General features: G+C 37.5%; 1 protein-coding gene across 1 annotated transcript in view; it reads left to right on the forward strand.

The window, feature by feature from the left end:
* nr3c2 (nuclear receptor subfamily 3, group C, member 2) overlaps positions 1 to 11401 on the forward strand; it is a 182747-nt gene extending 171346 nt beyond the window's left edge. The window contains exons 8-9 of the mRNA XM_037689957.1: positions 7409 to 7566; positions 10705 to 11401. Of these exons, the coding sequence (XP_037545885.1) occupies positions 7409 to 7566; positions 10705 to 10860 (314 nt within the window). The 3' untranslated portion in view covers positions 10861 to 11401. The remainder of the gene's footprint in view (positions 1 to 7408; positions 7567 to 10704) is intronic.
* The last annotated feature ends 281 nt before the right edge of the window (positions 11402 to 11682 follow it).

Consider the following 11682-nt stretch of genomic DNA (forward strand, 5'->3'; position numbering starts at 1 on the left):
AAACATTCGCTGACCTGTATAATGTACTCTATAAAGAACTTTATACTGTATTAATTGTAAGTTGGAGATTCTAGTCATTTTAAATGTTCTTAAACATATTTGAGACCAGGTGTTTTGGTCAAAATTGATTGATAAATCTGACTCCCATTTTGCAACAGGTAACATTATGGAGTCATTGATTCTAGACAATTTCTTGTATATTTTAGATAATAATTTGGGGGATTTAAGATTAAGGAACTCTAACACACATATTGGTGTTTCTAACAAAGTTTTATTAAGCTTAAATTTCTTTTTTATGATAGACTTAATTTGTTGATATTGTAAGAAGTATTTATTTTCAATGTCAAATTGTATTATTAAATTATTAAATGGAATAAAGTCTACACCTTCATATATGTGTTCCAGACGTTCAATTCCCTTGACTCTCCAACCTGGGAAATTTAACATATTATTTTCTTGTAGGATGTCAGGATTGTTCCAGATGGGTGTATGTCTACAGGGGAGTAGTGAAGATTTTGTCATTTTCAAATACTCCCACCATGCTGTCAGAGAAGAGCTAATACTGATGCTTTTAAAGCAAACATGTCTTTTTATATTTGTGCTAATAAACGGTAGATCTGAAATCTTAATATTATTGCATAAAGTTTGTTCTATGTCTATCCAAGTTTCATCTAATGTATTTGGATTTAACCACTTTGAGATATATTGTAACCTATTGGCTAAATAGTAGTGATAGAAGTTGGGAAGTTCTAATCCTCCGGTATCTTTGGATTTCTGTAATGCTTTTAAGCTAATACGTGGAGTTTTGTTTTTCCAAAGGAATTTAGATATCAAAGAGTCCAGTGACTTAAACCATTCAGTTGAAGGTTTATTTGGAATCATTGAGAATAAATAGTTTATTTTCGGCAGGACCATCATTTTTACTGAGGCAACTCTTCCCATAAGTGATATGGGCAGAGATTTCCATCTAGTAAGATCATCTTCAATGTTCTTTAAAATTGGGATATGATTCAATTTTATTAAGTCTTCCAATCTAGGAGAAATATTAATGCCCAAGTATGTAATGTTACCTGATTGTAGTCGTTCATTGAGAGAAGTATTAAACACGCAGTTTATTGGAAGAGCTGTGGATTTTGACCAATTTATAGAATAATCAGAAACTTTTGAGAATGAGTTTATTAATTCGATAAGATTAGATATTGACTTTTCTGTGTTCTGAAGAAAAAGTAAGACATCGTCAGCATAAAGACTAATTTTATGTTCTATATTTCTACACAGTATACCTTTAATATCAGCAGTTTGTCTTATTGCTGCTGCTAAAGGTTCAATAAAAATAGCAAATAGTGCAGGTGAAAGTGGACATCCCTGCCTGGTCCCCCTCTGTAAACAGAAGCTTGAAGATATTTGATTATTTGTCCTGACACATGCTCTTGGTGAGTTATATAATATTTTTAACCAATTAATGAAATGGTCCCCAAAACCAAATTTACTCAATGTAGAAAATAAAAATTTCCAGTTTACCCTATCAAATGCTTTTTCTGCGTCCAAAGACAAAATAGCCGTTTCAATATTTTTACTATATGAATACTCTATTAAATTATATAATCTGCGTGTATTTGTGGTCGAGTGTCTTCCTTTTATGAATCCAGTTTGGTCAGGATGAATAATGAGAGGAATTATTTTCTCTAATCTTTTAGAGAGGACTTTACTAATTATTTTAACATCTACATTAATAAGAGAGATGGGGCGATAACTGGTAGGTAGTACTGGGTCTTTGCCTGGTTTTAATAGTAGACTAATGTTGGCTGAGTTCATATGTGTTGGAAACCTGCCATTTTCTTCTGACTCATGTAGCATTCTGTGAAATATTGGTTCCAGGATGTTCCAGAACTCTTTATAAAATTCTGCTGGATATCCATCTGGGCCTGGAGATTTCTTATTAGGCATGTTTTTAATGGCTTCACGGAGCTCATCTGATGTTAATGGTGAGTCTAGTTCTGAAGATTGACTACTGTCTAGTTTTGGAAGTATTACTCTCTCCAAGAATTGATTAATATCTTCATCTGTTGGGTTTATTTGTGGAGTATATAGAGTTTTATAGAAATCTCTAAAAACACTATTTACTTTTTCCTCGTCATAAGTTATGTTACCATTTGTGTCTTTAATACCATATATAGACGTTTTTTCTTTATTTAATTTGAGTTGATTAGCTAAAAAGCTACCGGATTTATTACTGTGTTCAAAATGTTCCAAGCGAAGTCTTTGTACTAAGAATTTGTTTTTTTTGTCAATACATTCATTTAGTTCTAATTTTATCTTGCGTAGTTTTGTCTGTGTTTCCTCTCCTTGTAAACTTTCTAATAATTTGATAGATTTCTCTAATTCCTCAATACGTTTATTTTCTTTTTTCTTTTTGTTTGTTGCGTAGGATATTATTTTCCCTCTCATAACTGTTTTCCCAGCCTCCCAGAGTGTACACGCTGATGTACCTGGCAAGTCATTAAACTCTAAATACGATGTCCATTCATTTTTAAAGTATTGTATAAATTCTTCGTCCATAAGCAGTGAGGTATTTAATCTCCAGTTTATACTTTTTGGGATTTCTTTCTTATTATCTAAATTTAAAGTAACTGGTGCATGATCACTGACAGCAATAGGGTGTATCTTAGTGTCTGAAATGTTGGTCAGCAATGAGTTGCTGATTATAAAATAATCCAAACGAGAGTAAGAGTGATGCACATGTGAAAAGAAAGAATACTCTTTACTATTAGGGTGAAGAGACCGCCATGCATCGCAGAGTCCATAATCACTCATGTACTGTTTAACTACATTTATGGATTGCCAACTGCGTTGAGCTCCTACTGCATTCAGCCTGTCTATTTTGTTATCTAGACCAAAGTTAAGATCACCTCCCAGTACCAGCGAGCAATCCATGTGATTTGATAGAGTAGAAAAGAGATCATGAAAAAAAGCAGCATCGTCCACATTTGGCCCATATAAGCTAACAATACAATATTTTTGACTGAGTATGGATAATTTTAATATTATATATCTACCTTGCGGGTCTATAACTGTGTCTAATATTGTGAAGTTCACATTTTTATGTATTAATATTGCTACTCCTCTCTGTCTTGAGTTATAGCAGGCTGAGAATACATGAGGAAACTCAGGAGATTTTAGCTCATCCACAGTTGACGGTAATTTATGAATCTCTTGGAGTAATACAACATCTGCCTTTAATCTTTTAATCTGGCTAAAGATTCTATTTTTTTTATGTTGGCTACCGGCTCCATTAATATTCCATGTGACAAACCTTAAGATGCCCATATTTGTGCTTGTGAAAATATAATTAAACCACACCCATTATCACAAATATCAAAAATAGTAAAACACCCAGACAATAACATAATCCTTAATGATTGATTATTTATGATTTATAGATAAACTAAGTGCTGTTTTTGAAGGTAAATCATGCATGTATTCCTTTATGAGGTATTTGTATGTATGTATATGGATATATATAAGCCTTTGTGCCTGTGTGCTAATAATTATTGAGTCAGAAAAATAGAGACAAAAAAAATAAAGTGAGATGATAATAAACACAATAAACACATAAAGATAAAAGAAGAAAAAATAAAAAAAGAACCCCCTTACCACATTAAGTGTCATGCCACCGTGTACCACCACCATCTGTGTAACCCACCAACCGAGCTGTGCTGAAAAATTACATAAATATCTGGTAAGTAATATGAATATATATGCTTGCTAATACATTTTAAGTAAAATTAGCAACTGAAGATCATACTTACCTTTTTTTTATATTATTAATAGAGCCAGGGAGTAACCTCTGGATCTCTAAACAGCTGACCGTTGATGTAGAGTTTGTCCACACTTTTTGCCCCACTCCCCTCAGGAAGGAGGTTAAGGAGCATTAAGTGTAGAACCACTAGACTGAGGAACAGCTTCTACCCTAACTAGAATAATCACTGTGAAAAACCATATCATGTTGCTGCTGATCTGTTTCATGTTGCTGCTGATCTGTTTCAATGTTGATGTGTTCATGCGTGCACATCTGCTCACAGACTCATGTTCATGTTTGTGCTGATGTACAATGTTTTATGTTATGAGTGCTTAGTGTATATTTAGTTGATGTTTTTTTCTTAGTTCATATCTTATTTGTTATTACTGTTTTTCTTATACATTTTATTGTTGGATGTAACTGGGACCCCGTGTACTTAATTTCACTCCACCACATGTACCACATGAGGTGCGAATGACAATAAAGAAACTATGACTCTGACTCTGATTCTGAAGTGTAGACCGCAGAGTCCTGGCCTGATGTTGTTGCTCTTCTGTGCTGGGCCATCCTTTTGGCCATTGGCTGTTTAGTTTCCCCATGTAAGACTGATCACAGCCCTCCTGACACTGAACAGCATACACAATATTACTCTTTGTGCCGGGGGACTGGATCTTTGGGATGAACCAGTCTTTGCCATAATGTATTTTGGGGTTTAAAAGCCACTGGGACATTGTGTTTAGAAAATAAAAGTCTCAGTTTCTCTGATACTTCCGCAACATACGGAATGACCACTGGTCTGCGTCTGGGTTCCTTCTTTTTCACCTGACCATTGCATTTGATAGATGGTATGAGGTGATTGTGATGGGTTGGAGTCCTGTTTGGGTTTTTTCTCTGCTTTCAGGAAGACCCAGTAAGGATATCCACATTTCTCCAGGGCCTGTCTTGTGTAGTGTTGTGTTACAGTGTCTAGCATCTGGTACAATTCTGATAGGGTCCACGGATGTTCTCAGGGGAGTGAGCAGGACCAGAGCTTTTGGATTTACGTATACACCAGGAGCAATTTGAGATAAGTTGGCTCATCCAAGGCCAAGTGGGAAGGCCAGATTCAGATAAGCAACAATTGATTTGGGCAGGCCAACTATTGATTTTGTATCTGCCTTCAGTTCTTCTGGTAAACTCAGTGGCGAATCCAAACAGCTAGATTTATGGACATTCTGCCAGCCCGTGCTTGTTAACCTTCTCCAAGGTCGGTTCCTTCATGCCAGTGAATTCTAGGAGCTGCAAGTGGCCTATGATTTTCAGAAATCGCATCCAGCTTATGGTTCAGTTCACAAAGCATATGAGTCTGAGCGCTTGAAGCACGGTTCAATCTTTCACATAAGGCAGGCAGCCTCACCATTGCCAAACTGCTGCCAACGTCTTCCTAATTTGTTGATATCCCAGGTATCCGCTGATTCCAAAAAGCAGAAATCCTGTTATCATAAACCCAATTACGTACATGTCTTTTACGTCCTCAATGGACAATACAGACAGGCACATCATCTTCCATTCACCCCAGGAATCCATGACATATCCAGCTGCGTGTATCCCTTCAGGGCATGAGGGCTCTCTTGCACCCTGTCTCTTCATCAAGAAAATTTTATCAATTGCATTGAGAGACCAGCTAACCAGAGCCATAATGTATTATTTGGAAGATGTGTAGAGGCTCTGAGATTCACAGAACAAAGAGCAAAAGCAGGAGGACGACCGGAGAGGGAAGAGTGACCATCTTCGTCGAGGGCAATTCAGAAAATACAACAATCCCCTCAGGAAGTTTCTTCCTCATTTCTATTTAAACCACTTCTGATCACCATTTCTCCATCAGCTCATTGTTCTTTGCAACCCATCAGATGTCCCAGTCCACCCTGTGTTCCTTTGTGTCATGTTTTTTCATCTCCTGATTTTTATAAGTTGCTGCTGCCATGTCAGCTTTTTTTTCTGTTTTTCTCTGTGCTCCGGTGAAGACGGACGTGCCCTCTTCTGCTCTGTCCCCCCGCTTCCCTGCTTCGCTCTCTTTCATCTTGTGAAGCCTTAAAAGAGCCTCTTTTTTTCTTGCATACCTTCCTAGTTCGAAGGATTTTGATCAGCTGGTGTCTCAACAAAATTGATCAACTTCTCTCGACAGGAAGTTAGGGTAAGGAGGACCCTCTTACCTCGACGGAAAAAATTGGATTCATGATGACAACTAGATTCTGCTGTTTGGGTTGGTGAAATCTGTATTGTCTACAAATTTGTGTGGATGTGTCGAAGCTTGGCAGCACTGAGACTGAATTATATGGGGCCGTGTTAGAGAGCTGGAGCAGGTTGTTATCAGGACTGTGAACTTTCTGGCGGCACCCATGAACGGTGGGAATTTTCTTGGAGAAGTTGAAAGCTCGACTTTTGGCGTAAGGAATCAATTCGGCTGTTTGGAGTCACCATCAGAAAAATGTACCAGAGAAACTTTAAAAGGCAGAAAAGGCAATTTACGAGTTCTGCCTGACCCAATGGCCTTGACGATGGACTTATCTCAATACTTCCTGGCATCAACAAAGTCCATGCTCAATAATCCAGGTATACAAGCCAACATTTTTCAGTCAGGTCATCTGGACGGTTTCTTTTTTTGTGCTCAAACGTTTCACCTTCAATCCGGAGGGCTTCCTGGCATGTTTAGGAAAAACAAAGATGCTTTGTCTGTCTCCTCACCCCTCCCTTCCCCATGGCCATGGACATGTGGCGGAACCTCAACCGAGCTGATGATAACTAACACCTCTTAACTGGACAATGGCTGAGGGAGGCTCTGGACTATGCTACGACCTTCCCTTAAAATTCAATGCCTTCACCAGCCTATATGTATCATGTCTATTTATGTTGCTTTGCTGTGGTAGGTTTTTTGATGCCTCAAACCATGCCATGTCTAGGACATGGTGTGAGAGATCTTTTTTTATAACTTATCTCCTCATGTTTTCTTCCCTTTTTTCATCTAAGCAAAAATATTCTTCTAAATAAGAATAAGAAGGCTGAGCTAATTAGCAGCAGTTTTGTGCACTACGTCCATCTTTCAGACGACTGTACGTACATGTTCTCGTTGTATCTTGGTGCAATGACAATAAAGCTGATTCTGATTCTTATTTTATTTATTTATTGATTTATTTAATAAATCTGTTTTTATTTTACTTAGTGCTCCCCATGTCTGCCTGCACTTGGGTTCAACCACCAACTGTGATGGAGACTACTTCAAGTTATAGATGTATAGGTGGTTCTACAGCTCTTTAATCATGTGGTGGACTTAATCTTTCACAAACATCTTTTCCATTTGTGTTTGTTTAATAGGTATTATGATTTTGTACTATAAATTTAGAATTTAATCATTTTAAAACATGGTAAAAAGAACAACCATTGTTGCTGTTTTCTTACGCAAAATCTTACAATCTTTTTTTCTATGGTTGTATCCGCTTGCTAAGACTATATTTAAAGTAAAAATCTTTATTTATTTATTTATTGCCAAAATTGGCAAGTAAAATTGTAATAGTATTGTATAGAAATACTTATATAAATCAAGATGGTGATAGATAAACTTTTGTTTTTTAGTTCCCAAAGAGGGTCTGAAGAACCAGGCGGCTTTTGAGGAGATGAGGGTAAACTACATCAAGGAGCTCCGGCGGTCAGTAGGAAAAGCAACCAACAATTCTGGCCAGACCTGGCAACGCTTCTTCCAGCTCACCAAGCTGCTGGACGCCATGCACGATGTAAGTCACCTTTGACCTGTCTGCTTCTGCCAACAGCATACCAAATAAGCAGGCTTCCTTTAGTCACTTCACTTCCGTATTGGATGGAGGCATCCATTTGTTACTCTAGGTGTCTAGTTTTATAGGAATTAAGTAAAATGGCAACCCAGTGGATTTGATTAATGCTTTATTTAATGGTTCAATAAAGCTGTGCAGTTTGGAATAGGGATAATTACATCTGGCTTTTTCCCTAAGGAGGAGTTGGGGGGGGGGGGGTACTTTGGAAGAGGCTGCATTGGTGAATGGAACAGAAGAGGATCAATATGAGCTTTCATTTTATTGGATCAGAGTACTGAGTAGTCATTGTGAGAAATGTACTAAATTAATGTTACTTTTCTACACTCAGGGTCAACAGGAGCAAAGCCTTTGGGTGCAAGTGGGGTCACAGAGATAACCAGTTTGAATTAATTCACTGAATAGATTACGGTTTTTAAAAAAGCTTTGCAAATAAACAGTGCTGATCCCCAGTGGTGAGTTGACTAGAGGTGCACAGGGTTCCTAATCAAAAGGATGTTAATTCAAGTATCTTACTGGGTTGAAACTGTTGGGTATGGTGGCCCTAAGGTGTAAATGAACAACATTTGAAAAAAAAACGGAATTGCATTTGAAAAACACAACATATACAACAAAATCACAGCATTTGAAAAAACTGAATTACATTAGAAAAAATGGAATTACATTAAGCCAAAGAGGAAGCGGCCAAAGCGGTAGCGGCCAAAGTGGTAGCGGCCAAAGTGGAAGCGGCCAAAGTGGAAGCGGCCAAAGCGGTAGCGGCCCCAATCACATAAAAGCAAAACTACATTTGAAAAAAACGGAATGACATTTGAAAAAACAAATTTGCATTAAGCCAAACAGGAAGCGTCATATCTTCTTTAAGCTTGAACAAAACGGTTTCTACAGGCTAAAGGATACCCCGCTAACTGTATCTCCATCGTGTGTGTACTGTATATTGTTCTGTTGTTCGGTTTTATGCTGTTAATAAAGTTAAAAAAAAAAACTTCCTGTTTGGCTTAATGTAATTCCGTTTTTTCAAATGTAATTCTGCTTTTTCTAATGTGATTCGGGCCACTTCTGCTTCGACAACTTCCGCTTTGGCTTAATGTAATTTCATTTTTTTCTAATGTAATTCCGTTTTTTCAAATGCATTTCAGTTTTTTCAAATCTAATTCAGTTTTTTCCACATACAATTCCATTTTTTTCAAATATAAATCTGTTTTTTTGAAATGTAAATCATTTACACCTAAGGGCCACTGTAATTGGGAGACTAGTTGGAAAAAAAGCGGTAGGAAAATTATGAGACAATAGACACATTTTCAATTAATTTGTAGTGACAACATAACATTTCTAGTATGTACAAACTACAAAATAAATTGTGATGCTCCTATTTAGTCACAAAGTGTCTTTATGTTTCAATCACATCTCAAATGAACGGTAATTTGTCTTTTAATTTTGTTTCCAGTCAGTTACTAATTGGTTTCACTGTTTGCCAATCGCTGCCAAAGAAGTTTCACATTTCTTGTACTTTCTGACTCGTCAAAACTAAACTGAGAAGGATTCCAGGAAGATGCAAGATAAGCTCCAGATGTTTGCAATGACTCTGATTATTTGGAGAAAAAAATTATTCTGTACATTTATCAGACATGTTTTAAATGCCTGCAACAGCAGGGCAAAGCTTTATGAGTCACATATGAAATCTCAGGACCCTGTTGAGACCTTTGTGACCCATGCGGGCAAAATGAGCCACAATGAGGATTAATTTTTTTCTATATTGAATTATTTTCAAATTCACCATTTCAAAATGAAATATAGTTTGTTGAAATTTGTCACCTGGTTGGCATCAAGCTAGTTTTTATTGAGTACCGACCAGCTTGAAAACTAATTATTTTTATTGGTCTAAATTGTTGATTGTTATTTAAAAAGAACCCATAAAATTTAAAAAGGAAAAAAAAAATTGTACATATATAGGCTACGCTTTTATATAAGCTTGTCCACATTGTAACATGAGATATTTAAGCAGAAAGATTTTTCAAACTTTTAATTAAATGCGTACTGGTAACATACACAAATACATACAGTATATATTTTTTGTGAACAGTGCCTGTAACACAGCTGGTAAAAAAAATAAAAATACAGTAGTTTACCAGGGTCATTGATCACTATCTTCATCTTCCTCCTGCACACTTGAGCTTGTGCTGTCCTCTTCATCATGCAGTTGCCTTTCGAAACCTGTTGGTGACAGAGGATTTTTTTACCCTGCTCCGCTGTCAGGATCCACTGGCAGACTTGAGCTAAAGTTCCTCTTCACATGCAGCCAGTTCTGGTAAATGATTTCTCACCGCTAGTCGTCCAAGCCTCCTACCGAGCTCAGAGCGCCACAATAATGCACGATTCACATTTATTTTGAGTGGCTGCAGATACTTCTTTATTTCATCTCCCCCCCTCCCTGGGGGCACAACGGGGAGGGGAGTCGAGAGAATTTCATAGGTCGTTTATTTAACCTTTATTTCTATAGGTAGTCTCATTGAGTCCCGAGGACCCATCCCCCAAGAGAGATGCATATTGGACAGCTATGTGAGCGCCAGGGTGTGACGAGGCTAAATGTTTTGGTGGAATGAAGCTAGCTAGCCGGTCAAAAAAAAAAAAATCTATAAATTAGCCGCAGCATTGTATAAGCCGTGGGATTCAAAGCTTGTGAAAAAAGTAGCGGCTTATAGTCTGGAAATTACGATAATTTTATCACGGGTTTTCCTGGTGCTACAGCAACTAGCAGAACAAGACGATCACTTTCATTCTGACTTATTTTGCCAGCGTCGGTCACATTTTGGACATTTTCTTGAAATTCTCATTCACAGTTTGTCCCCAGCAGTCACAGCCTAGTGAGATACAAACTGAACAATTCTGCTGTCCTTGTGTTAAAATGACCCCTGAGGTTTCAGTTTTAAAACTGAGGCCTCAGAGGTCATTCTAACCCAAGGACAGCAAGAACGATAAACATTGAATGAATTGAATAAATGCAATGTGTGTGTCATTAACACTTAATACATAATGTAGTAAGAAAAATAAAGTTGTTTTTTTTTCTCATGTGTTTTTGATGCGCAGCTCGTTGGGAACTTGTTGGACTTTTGTTTCTACACCTTTCGTGAGTCGCAGGCCCTTAAAGTGGAATTCCCTGAAATGCTGGTGGAAATTATCAGTGACCAGATACCAAAGGTGGAGTCGGGCCTCACTCACACCATCTACTTCCACAAGAAGTGACTTTGCCGCTCAGATTTGGCGGAAATTGACATGAAGCACTGGAAAAGAGACAAAAGAGGTTCAGGGACAACAAAAAACGGGCATGGAAGACCTTACCTGGTGGCTCTTGTCCCGTTGCCCTGCGTTTCCACGACCTCAACTAAGACGACGTGATCAGCGACATGGTGACCGATGCAAAAAAAAAAAAAAAAAACAGTTTCACACTGCGGTTGCTATGAGAACTTCTGAGCTGAGAATAGTTGAAGAAGTCTCACACAATTCCTGAAAATTGTGACAAAGCATTCAGATGTACGCCCATGCAACCCTGCCCCAAAGAAAACAGTATTTTTTACGGAGATAAAGCCATAAGTCACTTAGAATGCGTAGGCTCACACGAGAGTTGAAGGAAACTGATACACGTACATCACATGCTTTTGTGCGCATAAAAATGAAATTTGCTTACAAATTAGACAAAAGTAGACGAACAGAATAGTGTTAGGAAAAAAAAATGCCAGCACTAATATTAGCTTTGCAGCATAGCAAGCTAAAACACAGGGCAAAGACGTATATGTGAAGGCACAGAAATCTTAAACTGTATAACTACAGGTCTATTTTAAGTAATCCCAAGGGCTATATAAGCATCATCATTAGCTAAATATTTACGTCAGAATCTCAATTCTGGATGGTAACAACCATTATTAACATTAATGCTGAGTTTGTACATTTTAAAACGTGTAGTCAACAATCAACACGAATATGCAAAAGTCCAAAGCTCGAGCTGTTTTGAAATGAACATGTCACTCCGGCGTAATGAAAACGTGCACATGAAGCTCCCGTGTCACC

Source organism: Nematolebias whitei, chromosome 16 (genome assembly GCF_014905685.2).
Source record: "Nematolebias whitei isolate Nwh7 chromosome 16, NemWhi1, whole genome shotgun sequence".
NCBI classification, from domain to species: Eukaryota; Metazoa; Chordata; class Actinopteri; order Cyprinodontiformes; family Rivulidae; genus Nematolebias; species Nematolebias whitei.